The 16,985-nt window shown below is 34.1% G+C and overlaps 1 protein-coding gene across 2 annotated transcripts in view; it reads left to right on the top strand.

Moving 5' to 3' along the window:
- Positions 1–16,700, top strand: part of LOC124636304 (inositol-trisphosphate 3-kinase B) — a 116,164-nt gene extending 99,464 nt beyond the window's left edge. For both annotated transcript variants that reach the window (XM_047172343.1, XM_047172342.1), the window contains 6 exons: positions 10,407–10,586; positions 12,932–13,004; positions 13,311–13,438; positions 14,995–15,246; positions 15,412–16,040; positions 16,261–16,700. In XM_047172343.1, the coding sequence (XP_047028299.1) occupies positions 10,407–10,586; positions 12,932–13,004; positions 13,311–13,438; positions 14,995–15,246; positions 15,412–15,759 (981 nt within the window). In that variant the 3' untranslated portion in view covers positions 15,760–16,040; positions 16,261–16,700. The remainder of the gene's footprint in view (positions 1–10,406; positions 10,587–12,931; positions 13,005–13,310; positions 13,439–14,994; positions 15,247–15,411; positions 16,041–16,260) is intronic.
- The last annotated feature ends 285 nt before the right edge of the window (positions 16,701–16,985 follow it).

Here is a 16,985-nt window from a genome sequence, read left to right as displayed (position 1 = left end):
ATCTATTTCTGAAAACTATGTGGAAATCCGTTCAGCATGTCGATTCTATAAAATATCACAACTCACTTCGACATCACTCTCACTTCGACTTCGATCTAAAGGTAGAATTCCGTGGACGCGACAATAGTCAACCTTTGAAAATGTATAGATGTTATTAAGCGCTAGACCATGTTGAGAAGCGTACGGCCGCGAGCGGCTCACGAAATTCGTCGTCCGCGCGCGACTGTCGCAGCCCTCGGCAGCGGTGCCATACATTTTCATAGGTTGACTTTTGTAGCGCGCGGCTGCGACAATCGCGACCCACGGAATTCTACCTTAAAGTTTCGTGATTGACATTGTCAAACTACACTAGCGCTTCACTATCGAGCGTGTTGACAAGTTGAACTAAATCAAAGTCGAGATTTTGACAGATTTGTCAAAATCTGTCTATCTATAGGGGAGGTAGGGGAGAGATGGGCAGTTGGGAGACATGATCAAATCAGAATAAAAGGGGGGTCCTTTTATTCTGATTTCTGATCATAGTTTTGTTTTTTTTTAATTGGGTAGTTTACGTTACCGACTGGTAACGGTGTTCATCCATAGACTATCTGTCATTTCTGTGAGTTGTCAAGAACAAACACTCGTAAAAGTACTTAAATATTTTGTTGCGGTTTCGGATCGTTATAAAGAGAAAACTAATGAAAGGTATGTGTATTTTCTATTATTAATTATTGATTGTCAAAATCTCCAGTTACAATTATAGTAAGTCGATGCAATCCACACCTATTATACCTTTAGAAGAGAGTACTACAGCAATAGTTAATGGGCCCCACGTTTTTATTTTAGTCTAATATGACCGGGACCACCTACGTAGGTTGACAGGTAAGTAACTATTTTTTATTTTCTAGTTTTCAGTGCACATAAGATAAAACCGTTTAACTTAAAAGTTTTTTTACCGATTTTTTTTTCATAAACTAAGTCAAAAGTGTCCAATGCTCTCTATGGTAGGGAGGCTTTTCTTCGTCAGTGAAAATTTGTGAGGTTATAAATCTGCGCGAAAAATCCTTTATAGAATCTTGTTTCAGGTACCGTTGCCAACTTGATCTAGAGACTATTATATTTAAAATAGTGTTTAAATAAAGTTCTAAGTGTTTTAAAGTGATTAAGTGCCTACATTTAACGATGGCTAGAATGTTTTTGCTAGTATTCTACTTGTGTAGCCCTTTCATTTGATACCCATATTGAGGGGGCTGTGCCATTTTGTGCCGGCGGCCATATTGGATTTAATTAAAGGTGTATACAAAATTTCAGACCAATCGGTTGACAGGAAGAGGGTGAAATTTGAATTACTAAATTTGATCCAAGAATAAATAATAAAACAAACGGGGTGAGCTAAATAAAACCGTTTAAATATCTCGTAATGTTGAAACTGATTGTAATTTTTAGGAAAGCTCTTTCATTATATCTAGCCGAATATAAGAAATGGCAATAAAAGTTGATAATGATCTGTAAAATCTGATTTTTTATGCAATAAATTGTGAAAAAGTGCCCATCCCTCCCCTACCTCCCCTAAAGTATGAAATGACATTACGAATTGAAGTGAAATGCGAGTTGTTGATCGAGTTTTATAGAATCCCAGTACAGTTCTTTTGGACTTCATCGCGAACAGAAAGACACCCGGCGGGGGACTTTCTTTAAAATTTGTATGGTGCCATATGGGAACATGTCTCAATTTAACTTAACTGTAGTCAGAAGTAAACAGACTCAATGGGCACCATTAAAAGGATAACCCTACCCACAACTACTCTAATAATATCGAGAACAATAAACCACAAACATGTATCAAACCACGCATTATTAGAATTAAATACAGTAAATCTAATATACCCTGTAGGGAATCCCTGAAAACAGCTTTCATCCTGCGAAATTAATTTTATAGAATGACACCATATTTTATGTTCTATCATCATTGTGACGTCCATCATACCATCTATAGGAAAAACGAATACAGGAAAAATTGATTCTGTGCAAATCCATGACGTCATAGTATAGTGGTAAGTATGTATAGTTATAGGAATACGATATTTTGTTCATAGGAATTTTAGAGTTGTTTTGATTTCCGGGTTCAAGGTTTCATAGAGCATGGGCTGTTGTCAGAATAGTGGGAATATGTATTGAAATGATTCAGTGGTTCACAATAATCCAATAGATTTAATTTTTACCTAGGCTTATTCTGCGTCGCTAGCCTTATAAAGACTAGATAAACTTAAAGAAAGAGAATTATCGCACAAACGTGATTTTTTAAATAATAATTTTAACATTCGTATAATCATCGGCAAGGATATTGAGCCCTGACCTTCACCTGCGGAGAAGCGATTTATTGGTTTATTGCCTTATGTGTACAGTGCGCAAAGCGATCCCCACTCTTCCGCCGAGAGCTCATTATCCGTGCCGATAACTATAACTTAAAAAGATGGGTTTTATCGATTTTAGGCGTACCTACACTACAACTATTGTTAACTGTATATCTTGCCTACTTGATTGATCAAAAATGATAAATCTATAGAAGCTTACATGCTTTCTCTTTTGAAACTTTATATGGATAAGATAAAAATAATATTGCTGGCTAATATCAACAAATAAATATAACCTTTCAATCATCAATTCACTATGTACTTGACATATAGATAACTCAGTTTGTATTCGTGTCAATAGAATTAAGGCCTAGCTACAAGGCCTTTCCAAATTCATGTAATGGATCAATTTGTGAGTAGTGTGCGTATGCGCAAGCTATTGTTTCTATTTAAGGACCGGTCACTATAATGGTTACTGAGAACATAATGAAGCGGTGATTTAAATCTGTTTAGTGATAAATTTAAATTGCTTTATTATTTGAAAAAAAAAAATGGACACAAAAATTTGTAGTTTCTTAGAGCACTAGTGTGAAACCAGCGGATTTGATGGATTTTTTCTACTCGCTAGACATTCAGGCGTCTGCGCTCCGCTCACGACATTATTAGCTGTCAGTTGCTCAGGTCTGAGGATGTCGTGTGAACACCCGTATGAGATAACGGGAAAATTGGCGTTGTTGCTGAGTAGCAAATCTGCTAGTTTAACAACAGATTTTCGCGACATTGGTTAAAAATGTATTCCTTGTAAAATGAGTGATGATGTGGTTTGCATGACTACACAGTCAGCCTTGCTTAGAAAAAATCATAAACTAACATTTAACGTGGGTTACATAATATTTTGCACCATTGTATAATATGTATTGTATGCGTATTCTTACAAACTTGTTTTATTCATGCGCATTTCGCTAGTTTTTCATATTTTAACACCCATACCTTAAGTAGGTATTGTATTAAGTAAGTTTGAGTTACGTGACAAAGATTATGATTTATTTATTCTTTTAGAAACACGTACGTAAACACCAGTTTTGTAATAGCCATATTATCTAACTTGAGCCGTAACATAATTATTATGTTTGCTTTTAATTACTTATTGCCAGTACATACAGAAGATAGTAGAGACTAATGTATGTATGTACTTGCATGTATTTCAAAGTCATTTAAAACAGAAGCAGTTAGGCATGGATATGTACCTTGAGTTCGTTACATTATCATTTATATTTTCACAATAGAGAGAGACAGACAATCAATATGACAGTAAATGAGTTAACAAGACGGGAATAAATGTAGAAGAACGTAAAGAGAAGTAGAATATATGTAGACTGATTTCCTAACTTTCCTTGAAAAAAAAGAACATGCAAACTTCTTCAGCAACCGTTTTTATACTAAAGGCCAAACTATTGAAGATAGACAGCCATCAAAATTTTCATTAAATCCATCAGCAAATCCAACCAAATATAACCATAACCCAGAAAGAAGACCTTGTATCAGATTCTATAAAATATCGCTACTTCCCATTTTCTTTAAATCACCTCGCTTCATCTTCAAAGCTGATTAAAAAACAAACAAAAATATATACGCACGTACTCAAAGGTCCAACTCGTTAGCAGATGCGTTTTGTCAAAGACGTTTTGTGCGTCACAAGTGTACTTGACAAAATGGCATCTGCCACTTCCCAGTACATGTGAAACCTCCTTCCGTCTCCCTCTAATGATCAACAATAGTAGAAGAAGGACAGAGAAAGCTAGAGAGAATTAGGAAGGTCATGAAGTTAGGTGTTGCGTGTCTTTCAATTCTGTTAATTATGTAGTATCGAGTCTTTTGTGGTTTTTTGTTATGGTGTATCAATCATATGGTCTTAAAGTTGGTTAGCATCTACAGTTCAAATTGCACTTAGTAAAGTGTTAATTATTAGATTCATGTTATAGATTTTTTTTTTCCAAAGTTCAACGTAGGTATTTTTATGAACACAGTTTTCCCGCGGTTTCACCCGCGCCCCGTGGTAACTACTGCCCGTATCGGAATTTAGCTCATGTTATTCGGGAAGAATGTAGCTTTCCAACAGTGAAAGAATTTTTGAAGTTGGTCAAATTGTTTTTGGGATGGATAAACCATTACAAAGAAACAAAAATATTTATTTTCCTCTTTATGGTAATAATGTAGAAAAATAATACGCATCTAGCTTATTCTATAGTAATGTTATTATTCTATTTTTATATCAAGTCATCCTTGTTTTTCATAGCTCAACCTTTACCCTTAGATACGTCAACAATAGTAACGAGTTTCACAAGACTGGTTCCGTGAGAATCTGCAGACATTGAATTTAAAACTATTTTGATGACGATACTATCATTCGGAGATCATTTATTTAAATCCAAGGATTTTGTATAATACCTATTATTGTGCCTTGGGGGACACCCTAGTTTTGGATTGATTAGACGCTCTTAGAAATATCTTTTTAGATCGAACCATATGCCCCGTCATTCGAATATCTTTGGCAGTCGTAGTGGGCGTAAGGGTAGTTAGAAGCCAGTAAGTCTGACAAACACTCTTACCTAGGGTATTGGGTTGCCCGCTTAACTGGGTTGAGGAGGTCAGATAGGCAGTCGCTCCTCATAAAACACTGGTACTCAGGTGCATCCGGTAACACTGGAAGCCGACCCCAACATATTTGGGAAAAGGCATGATAGATCGATTTGAAATTCCCGTTGTCCATTTGAGATAGTCGAAGGGGACTTTACCAACTTTACTTTAGCCGGTAGAAATTTCAGACGTAAAGGTTGAACTAACCTTACGCTTTATCCACCAAAGATTCATATTCTTCAGGAGATCGATTATTTTATCTTAATGTATGGCTCTGCTTATCTATTCAGGCATTGTAGGTACCTAACGGTTTCGCTGTTAATATGGGAAAATTGCCCATCAGGAATAGCTTATCCTTAAAATTCAATGTATACAGTTTTTTCCCTTTTGAGTTTAGTTTGTGTTTTCCTTATTGTTTTGTTTCATTTGACGGGATATAATTAAAAATAGTAGGTACTAAATGTGTATGGATGTATGGTGATTTGATACAACACATACACACACATATTATATACAACATATTAGAAACAGGATAGTTGGTTGATAGGATAGAAATACAACTTTTCATTGATAGGATAGAAAAGGCAACTTTTCTAAGTTTATATGTACTTTCTAAATATATCTTAGACACCAATGACTGTGTTTCGGATGGCACTTTTAACTGCAGGTCCCGGCTGTCATTGAACATCCTTAGCAGTCGTTTCAGGTAGTCAGAAGCCAGTAAGGCTAACGCCAGTCTAACCAAGAGTCATCGGGATTGCTATAAATATCCTGTACAAATCACAACATTTTTAACATTGCGTACATTTAAAGTGTAATTATAATCATAGTATTATTACCTATAGGTACGGAAATAGACAAACATTAAAACATTAAAACATTTTGCTGTAAGTAAAACAAATTGGAAAAGAAAGTACAGAAGGCGTAAGAAATATGGAGGTAGGGTCCCGTGAAGATATAAAGCGTTAACCGGGTACATGAAATATGTATCTATGTTTGCTTTTAGGTACGAACAAAACTTTGGGAAACCGCTAGTATATATAATAGTTTTAATTAAAACCTTCAACTTTACCAGTCGATTAATCTCAATATTAGTTAAAACAAAAGGATTATCTGTTCAACCTAGATTTTCTAAAGTCATAAATATTTTATTTTATAATGACGTAAAACTATCAATGTTATTTCCTTAAATCCGCAATTTATTGATTAGCCTTCGATAGATCAAAGATAAACTGTAATTAGTGTTATTTGTTTTCGTTATTATGACAGCTTGTTAAATTAATTTTAATATAATTTATTACCATGATTTAGGCATTTTTTTAAACTATCTTGAACAGAACTCTTTCATAGATGGTGTTATGTTTATGTTGTGGCCAAATTATAACTAATACGCATCTGAAACTATTATTTGGATATTGAAACCCACAAAAACCAACAGTTTTATTGTTAAATGAACAATAATTTTGAATACTTGTTTTTTTCTTTCACACTCTAGATTTTTTTATATACCTTCTTATTTAAAAAATAATTAGGCAAAAAAATATGACGAAAGAAAACTTTGAAGGAAAACAAGATAAGAAGGAAATATTGCATATGACGTGCATTATATACTTAGCATATAAATAAAAAATGACATGCGAAATGTTAATGCATGCGAAATAGGGGAAGGAAACGTCCAAAATTTTGTACATGACCAGTTAATTCAAAGAAAGCTTTGCCAAACAAGGCCTCCTTTTCTATTACGTAAACCTTCATGAGTGGATGACGTTGACTAAGAAAGGATTCCTTTACATGACTGGGTCAGTCAAACGACGCAGAAACATTGACGCCACGCACGGTACCACCGTGTTAATGACTACATTATCCTCGTCAGTGCGTCTAAAGCAGTATGGGAAAGGCCCCCATTCAATGGGCCTATACGCAAGACCGACAGTCGATAGGAAGTCTCCTTTTATAACCATGGTATACGTGTGGAACGGAACGTAATCCGGATGTTTGATACCAACGGGGTTTCTTTCCAAAACATTTTCCTTTTCTTTTAGACTTTCAATAAATTGGGAATTTGATACGATTAAATACGTAAAAAATATGACGTTGGAATAAAAACTTTTATCGTCATTTTTATCGAATTTCGCTCAAGACGTAATAATAGTTGTTTTATTTCGTCGTTTTTTGTTTGTTATGTTGACTCGATGGAGTGACGTCATTCGTAGTACTATTGCATTGGTTTTCGCTGAAGTAGTTTCCGATTTCGCATCAAATTCTGTTTTATTAGCTGTAAGTTTGATGACCAACCATTTTTGTGACGTAAACACATCTTTGTGTGAATCAGTTTGATATAATTTAGGTCATGGCGGTTCGTTAGTATTGTTATGAAATTACTGTTTTCTATTTTTCATTAAATTGACTCTTTACTTTGTGATACTTAAGTAGGTACTTTATGAGGTAACAAGTTTGATATTGAATCAGTTGTATCTTTTACTGTATACTGCTGTTTATTTATGCGCATTGCTGACTCCTACACATGGAATCACAGAACCCTGACAATTGCCGTAGAAAATTCTAGAATTAAGGAGTATTCCATAAATAGCATTACCACATAAGAATCTGAATAAGCTGTTATTTCGAGAACAATTCTTTTATTACCGCCAAGTAGACTCATCCTCAATCAAGATCTTAAGTGATGATGGGTTTGTTAAGAAAATCATCAGATGTACCCCAACGACAAATAGCACTTCTTAGAAACAATTCATTTAATTGCTCGTTAATTACTAACTAGAATCTGTTCCGTTATATTTATAAAGAAGCTTTTGAGTTACCATGAAATACTGATGTAGGAGCAAAAATTAATTGACGAAAATAAGTCCTGACCACCTATTGACAAAAAGAAGAGAAAATTAATCGTAGAATGATAAACTTCACATTACTCAAACAAACCACAACAATTAATTTACAAGAAAAATGCCAAAATGGGTAAAGATGCTGTTTTGAATAAGGTAAATGATCGATTTCATACTACGACCGTGTCAGGGTCAAATAAACAGGCTTGGACGTCTGGAAGCCAAATGTTACCTAAAAACACGATATAGGTCAAAGCCGCAGGCGGGTCTCAATTCCGTTTTGTTTTATAACCTAAATCCTTTTTGGTTATATTATCTTACTCCCTACCGTGACAAGATTCTGATGCGACCATACAATGAAGCCCTTTCCATGTTTGCAATTCGTAAATTCAATGTTATTTTTTACGCACAAGAATTGATTAACATGCACACATTAATTAATACATTGAACCTAATTAATTCACTAGCCGTGCGTCATGCCAAAGAAATTGTCCAGAATTTTGCTACAGGTTTAGGTCCATCCGATGAAAAATTGGATTTCCGTAAAACTGTTGAATTTACAATGACCGCCAGTACATTGACGTCATAGTATTGGACTCTGCGGTCTGCACCAGCCCCCGTGAATCAGTGGATTGATAAATCGTTTATATGTACGGTGTAACGGAATGGTTCGTCAGTCGCCAGTGTGATTTGCGCCGTAGCAAACATTACTGCAGTGTTATCCTTGCGTTCGAGTCGTGTTGTGTTGAGCTTTCGATTTTTACGTGTCGGTGTTTATAACTGAATAACAATGTATTCGGCAAATATTTGTGTGACCATTGAGGATTTTATGGATGTTGTTTTCTGTGCTTATGTGCATAGCCATAAAAAGGTTCGTTTTAATTTTTTACCATACTTATAAATATGATTTAAAGTTGCAGCGTTGGTAACCATTTCTAAGAGCTCATATTTTGGATATTTTATCATCTTTCTTAAATTTTGTATTTACCTATAATATTCACACTGAATTTAATTTTATATCATATTAATAAATATAATTCTGATTTAAATTCATAAATGCATCGTTTAATTAATTTAGAACTTGTGTTCGCCATTTGTTATTCACACTTGATACACAACATAATTTGCATCTGCATAGATAAGATCTCATTTCCTTGGATTATCTTTATTATCAATGCATAATGCACAAACTAATAATATTTGTGCTGACTGCATTTACATAATTACTAGATAGTCGTGACGTTTCACTTCTGCTTCTACATTTCAATAAATATCCTATATTCACTTAATTAATGTTAAAACTTATTCATTCAACTTCTGTCCTTAAAATATTGCAATTTTTCCGTTTGATGCCATCATTTTGAAACACAGTTTCATGAGAGAGTATGGTCATGTCGACCAAAAAGACAGTCGCTGTTAAGGTTGCCCATTAGTCTATAACCAACCAACCCTTAGTGAGTCATCAGTTAAGTTATTATATAATACTTTTCATTAGCAATCTTTTCAAGTATGGCATCTCTAGATTTGTCTATTGACAACACCAATATTAGCACCTACGCATACAAAATACGTCAATAGATCACTCATTAAAGGGAATCATGTATTTATTTATCTGTGTGGTTAATTTAATATTTAATTGCGTGACGATGAAGCCTATCCTTGTTTACAGCAACTAATTGGATACCTGTTTATCCTTCCTAATAATTATTAGTTAACTTAGCCCTTTATCTTATTATTATTATTAGCTTCGACATAATCATCAATTTAATTGAACATATTCCGGACTGCAATAGATGTTTTGTTTCCATAACATGAAAATTAGTGTACCACCCTTAAAACTAATTAATATCAGAGACTGGTGTCACTCACAACTTTGCAATTCATTTTCACATCGTTATTTTTGTATGAATCGTAAAATGTGAAGTCTTATTTGTCACAAAATCAAAGGATGTCTCAAGGCACAATTTTCAGCCCACTCTCATCAAAAATCCTTTTAAAAATACAAGTTAGCTATCAAGGCCATCTGCACCTTTAGGTATGCTATCACAAAACCAATAAGGCAGCCATAAAACAACTTCACGACACAAACTGCATTTTTCTTGCATATCGCACAGTGTAAAAATATCGTAAACCACCATTACGTCAGACACAAGCCTACTCAATTCTTTACTATGTATGACTAGAATTCTAGGTCTTAGAAAACGTACTAGCGACAGATTAATCATAATTGCATATAATAACGTCAACAAATCAGTCAATAACATGTAATGTGGGAAAAATACTTTGAATAGGGGGCCCAGCACGAGCATTCGTTTTTCTTATACTCTTAATAGTTCTATTGTTTTCATTTGTTGTTTTTTCTTCTACGTTTTTTTGGTCTTCATCGGTTAATTTGTCCTCTATGAACTCAGCATTATTTTTAACTGTAATACGGGTTTGATGGTCTTAACTGTCTCCACAGCAAGTTAGTTTTATGTATGTAGTCTGAATTAAAGAAAGAAAGAAAGAAAGAAATTCTGGTAACACCCAATACCGTTGGGTTTTAAAACCGTTCAATTACTTTTTCCTTTACTAATTTTTCCTTTCTCTATTCCAGCAATCGGAAAGATGGCGTAAACTCCGCAACATAGTGCAGTGGACGCCGTTCTTCCAAACCTACAAGAAGCAGAGATACCCTTGGATCCAACTAGCTGGTCATCAAGGCAACTTCAAGGCAGGACCAGACCAAGGCACTATATTAAAGAAACTTTGTCAACAAGAAGAGAAGTGTTTTCAGGTAAATACCTATTTGAATCTCTTGATTTTGTATTCTGGATTCTTACGCAGGTATGCAATATTTATGATCGAAAAAAATGGTGTATTAAGTCACTACTGAATATCTACGTAACCTTGTTGGGGTTAAAGACCTTGCTTACGCTTTATTTTGTTCATTTGAATTAAGTCATCATCTAGGCAACATTTTCACATCTCATAGCTTCTCTTACTTTGCCAAATTGGTTTGATTTAATCCATTCTACTGACATAACAAAATCTCTTGAAATACCATCTCTCTCATTCATATTCGCTTTAATGATGAGTTCATACATATTCAGTGATTCATGGTCAATGAGAGTTAAGTTAAGAAATTCTGCTGAATCCTGGTCACAAAAACTTAATATGAGGATATCCGCTGGGATGATACCTTAAGTGTGTTAGTAGCTTCGGTTCTCAGAAGCATGCGTATTAGTCACTACTACTAGAGTTTGGTCAAGTGTTTTGCTATAAACACGTGGTAATTTGACGCGGTAGCTATTAGCAACTTTTTTGGTTATTACTACTTTTTTGGCTATATCCAAAGGTTGTTTTTTTAGAGTCGTAGCTTCAATTATATCCCTTATTCCAATTATATGTAGGTACTCTAGTTAAAGTTCTTTTGGTCAAATCAGGATCTATCCGGTTTCTACTACTTAAGATAATGATTCACGTGATTTTTTAGAAAATTATACACCTAAAAGAGTAATTTGTGAATCAGCTTTTTTTCTTTAGTTACTGCGGTTACGTCAAGTCAATAACCGTTGGGTATAAAATTGATTGTGCTAGAACTATCGAGACAAAAAAGTGTGACAAATGAATAGAAGCTTCGAGCTTTGGTGAATCAATTTTTATCTCAAAAGAAGCTTTGTATAATTTTCATCAGTCATTGTTAAGGGTCATTCAAGAAGCAATTAAGGTCATATTATTAGAATGACGTTTATTGACCATTAAGTATGATACAATAAGTAATGAAACAATGAAGTCATCAACCTCAAATGACGTCACTACATAGATCCACAAAACAATCTATGAAGGATCTTTAGTGAACAATAATGTTTCTTCATAGTATGTTTCGCTGTACACTGAAGTTCTTGTTACTAACTACTTAACAGATAGCAATATATTCTGCGCATTATTTTCCTCCATTTAATAATCAACCTTCAGTCTTCCAGATTAAAGTTCCAATCTATATTTTATTGAAACAAAAATCCTATGACCTGTATTGACTGAGAGTTTTTGTTATATTATTAATTTATTATTTTTCCTTAACGCAACCGCAAAAGCGAGTGGATATTAATAATAAAATCCAGGAGGATTATGCGCAGTTTACTAGCTATGGGGTCACGAAAATTGTTAGTGTAAAAAACTTTTAATTTACATTTGATCTAGCAAGTACACAGGTTTTTGATGCAATGATTTTCATCAGTGTCAAACAGTAGCGTTGGCACAATTATTATTAGATTTAATAACAATTAAGCAAACTTGAAAAGATACAATGGTTTGACGTCATACCGACTTCCTAATGTAAGCAATGACAATTAAGGACGTGCGAATTTCTTTGTAGATAACATTCGGACAGATAATGACCCCGTCTTACGAGTAGAGAGAGAGAACACGTAGGTATAAAGTTTCAAGTAGTTGCGTAAAAAGTATAATAAAGTGTAATTTAAATAATGTTTTTCATGGAATATTTTCACGTGGTTTTGAAACCTGCTAAAACCACAATGTAACTTAAATACGTCACAAAGGAAAATATTGTTTGAACAGAGTTTTGACGACAGGCGTTTGACGCGCATAATGCTTCTAAAGTTTGAATAAAACATACGGCACTATGCGGGCGTTACATAAAAATAACGTACGATTGTAAATCGCGCGTCATTACAATTTGAATTTTGTCTTACTGTACCTACAGGTTATGGACAATAAACTTTGCATTAAAATTTCCTTTTTCAATGTCAAATGGTATATATTTTTCTTCTGCAACTGTGAAGCTAACTTTATTCCCTGTCTTTTCCTTTCCTTGCATTTATTACTTCTCCTCATGTTCGGCCAACACGTGCCAAAAGTTGGCGCCGATATTCATATCTTATTGATCATACTTTATTTGACCTTTTAAAGAAGCTTGAAGATTAGATAATGTTCTCAGTAATAATAAATCTTTAGCTCGTGCTTTCTATTATTTCTTATTTAGCTTCGACTGCATTTTTGCTATCGACTACGTAATTTCATTCATCATATACGTCATGTCTGTTATTTGTTACATGTTTTCTTCAACATCGTCGAGGTTATTGAACTTATATCTAACGTTTGTTTTTTCTTAATTTCCAGTTGCTGATGAAAGACGTTCTTCGGCCATTCGTACCTGAATACAAAGGACAAGTCACTTGCGAAGACGGAGAATGTATCCTTTTTTACAATAATGAAATACAAAAATAATAGAACAAATATTCCGACACTAACTTTCTAGCATTGAAACATGCCTTTTGAGCTTTCATCGTCAGTAACAAACAAAAAATATATTCCTGCAACAAAAAAAAGTAAAGTTACGCTATGTTTATTTTGAAACATAGATTCATTACACAATTTTATTCAAATTGTATTCAAAATACATCATTGCTCAAATGATTAATGACTAAACTTTCGTTTGAATTCAAATTTCTCATTGTATGACGTACATCGAGTATTTCCTTAACCAATTCCTCTACAGTGTATTTACAATTACAAGACTTGCTGAGCGATTTCGACAGTCCGTGCGTCATGGATTGCAAGATTGGAGTCAGGACGTACCTTGAAGAAGAGCTCGCTAAAGCCAAGGAGAAGACCAAGTTAAGAAAAGTGAGTATTTTAGTTATTGATCCTTCAAGTAATAGCAGAACTCCTTTAAGACGTAAGGGAAAAGCAGAAAGTGTAACTCATGCTGGCAATATCTTATTTCATGATGCTGCAGATTCTAAGATCGTTAGTCATCGCCTCAAGTTTTTTACTTGTATAATCTAAATGGGTTGCAATTGTTCATACGACTGTGGAAACAATTTCTTATAATGATCGCATATTTTCCTCGTGCCTGAACATGTACTGAAGACTAGACTAGAAGAAATATTAATGCATTGTCATAATGAGTTATTTACGGAACATGTACCTACATAGTGCAATGAACGATGATGACAGTTACATTATATTGATCATTTTATTAAGACTTGGGTTGTTCAGCAAAATGCAAAAGGTATTAATTTTTTCTTCAATAAGAATTATTACATTCTTCAATTGACAACCTATTTTAATATGGTAGTCATTTTGAATGACGCAAAATTAAAAAAAGCTGCAGTTTTGTGTAATACATAGCTCTACTAATGGAAGATACAAAAGCGTAATACTCTCTCAAGCTGCGAATGATGAAATTGTCACTGCATCTTTTACTTAAAACTATAATGTTTTTAGCACATGTTTCTGCATCAGTGCGTCAATAACATTACACTGCAGTTACATATCTGTTCGCATTAAACCATTCACGTTAACTACATCACGTACAGACTCACAAACGTGCTCTTTATTCTTTGAGATAACTACGTCATTGTGACGCGCGATGTTTTTGCTGACTATTGATTCGGTTTAATCAATTTTCAATGAACAATCTTTTTTAAGATTAAAGCTGTTTGCTGCTTTCATTTCTGGTTGCGTAAAAGTTGATGATAAATCAGAATATATTTTTGGATCTAACAGTTTCAATATTGTACGGGGGAAGTATAAAGAAAAAAAACAAGAATGAAGGAACATAAAAAAGTACTCTCAATATAAAAAGTTCATAAGGAAAAATCATCTACATAGAAAGTGTAGGAACGATATTCTATCGACCTCCATAATATCACTTAATAGAGTTCATTGCTTATCCGACAATGTCAGAGAATGTGTACGCATTGATAAACTTGTCTTAATTACCAGTCTCTACGTCAATGATATGGAACTAAACATATACAATCATAATTATGTTGTAAGCAAAACCAGTTATGAAAATTAGTCTCAGAGTCATAATACTCGTTAAGTGATATTTTTACTTGAAGCTTGTTGTTTCATTATATTTATAAATAGCAAGTAATTAATAGACTATGAATAGATTATAGGAAGGATAGTGGAAATTATATTAAGTGAATGTCGAAAGGTCAATGATACAACAGTGTCTTGGATTTGATTGACGTCATTGCGCAATTTAGGGTTGTTTGAAATAATTTTGAGTCTACCGTGAAGAAATCTGTTGCAAAATATAAATTCTTTTGACCTTTCAAGAATCGATCAAGCTAAAGAACCAATTAATAAAACATTTCATAACAAATATATGACTGCCAATAAACCTATTGCAAAATCCAATTTTCTAAATACCGTTCTCTTATTTCCAGGACATGTATGAGAAGATGATCCAGATAGACCCTAAAGCACCAACTGATGAAGAGCACAGGAGTAAAGGCGTCACGAAGCCAAGGTACATGATCTGGAGGGAAACCATCAGTTCCACTGCGACCCTCGGCTTCAGGATAGATGGTGTTAAGAAAGCTGATGGCACCAGCTCCAAAGACTTTAAGACTACTAAGACTAGGGAACAAATTGTTGAAGCTTTCAAAGATTTCACTAACAACTTTTCCAATGCTGCGGTAAGTTTCATAAAAACTTTTAGATATTCTAAAAAAATATCACAGTTTTAGACTGTCTCGTTCAACTTTGAATAATATTGATAGAATTTAAAATGAAAATAATCCTAAATGTCTTAGTGTGACCTTTATTCACATTGATTTAATGTTACTTTCTTTCTTTTACAGCCGAGATACTTAGAAAGACTGAAGAGCATCAGGGATACGCTTAAAGAATCTCCGTTCTTCAGATCTCACGAGCTGATTGGCAGCTCCTTACTCTTCGTCCACGACAAAAGGAGGGCTTCCATCTGGATGATCGACTTCGCCAAGACTGTCCCCGTACCAGAAAACGCCAGCATAGACCACAACTCTGTCTGGAAAGTTGGCAACCACGAAGACGGATACCTCATCGGACTGAATAACCTTATCTCAATCTTCGAATCTCTCATCAAAGACGATAATGGCAACATAGACCAGTGCTACTCTAACGTTAGTTTAGATAAAAATGTTCGAAAAGATAGCTTCGATACTTGAAGTATCGTGACTTGAGAGAAATCTCGTGAGAATTGACTGTGCACAGTGATGTTGTACTGTTATGCATTTTCAGTAGTTGTACTGAGCTGTACCGATCTGATGGCTTGTTTATGCGACGCTAAACTTTGAAGAAATGAAGTTACAGCATAAGAGATAGACGTTATTGATTATAACGCAAGCATCGATTGAGGGGCGGATCAAGTTGGGCATCGCAAAAACATGTCAACTGACACGATCATTTTGATCGTACCCATTCACGACTACGTACCTATATTTGTTTATCTACTATATAAAAATAAGTCCGGTTTTCCTCCCTGACGCTATAACTCCAGAACGCACGAACCGATTTCCACGGTTTTGCATTCGTTGGAAAGGTCTCGGGCTCCGTGAGGTTTATAGCAAAGAAAATTCAGGAAAAACAAAAAAAAAAATATCACCAAACAATATGTTACATAAAACGAAGCCATCTGGTGGCGGAACGGAGTTCGCCGGGTTTGCTAGTATTCTTGTAAATAATCTATAGTATTAAATATTAATGTGTATTACTGTTAAGTTTAAAATACTCAATGCTAGTGTTAGGTTTGGGCACCACCAATAGTGTTAATGTTTTTGTTTCAGTAATGATAACGTAAAACTATATTATAAGGTTATTTCAAGTACCTATTATAATGACTTTAACTGAACAGATTCTGATCAATTTATAGAACAAATTAATTATTGCTAGTATAAAAGAACTGAAATACAGTAAATACATGGAGATAATTTGAATCTCCTGACTTTATACCGTAAGTTTTATAATAAGATATTTGAAACTGGTATAGTAAATTCATAAATAGATATTTATTTTGCTTTTAAGTACACTATATTAGTGTAATGACTACAAGTCAATATATAAGGCTAAAACAATCTGAAGGTACTAAATAAAAGTAATATCTTGTCAATTTTGTGTTTTTGTTGGGTCCTTAATAATTACTACCCTTACCAGTACATACATTACTTTTTTATGATAGCAATTCTTCATATCTGATAAAGCTGTAGGGAAACCATATGGAACGCTTTTGCGTGTCTAAAGTAGAAGGCTAAATATTATTCAGAAAATACACAGAACCATATAAATCCTTAAAGAGTGATAGGTACTTAGAATATAATTATTATATTCCAAATAGGCCAAAAATCTTTCACGAAGTGTACGCTGACTGGAGGATTTCCAGAACAGGTTTTCTGGT

Source organism: Helicoverpa zea, chromosome 14 (assembly GCF_022581195.2).
Source record: "Helicoverpa zea isolate HzStark_Cry1AcR chromosome 14, ilHelZeax1.1, whole genome shotgun sequence".
NCBI classification, from domain to species: domain Eukaryota; kingdom Metazoa; phylum Arthropoda; class Insecta; order Lepidoptera; family Noctuidae; genus Helicoverpa; species Helicoverpa zea.
This window is presented reverse-complemented; position numbering and strand designations above follow the sequence as displayed.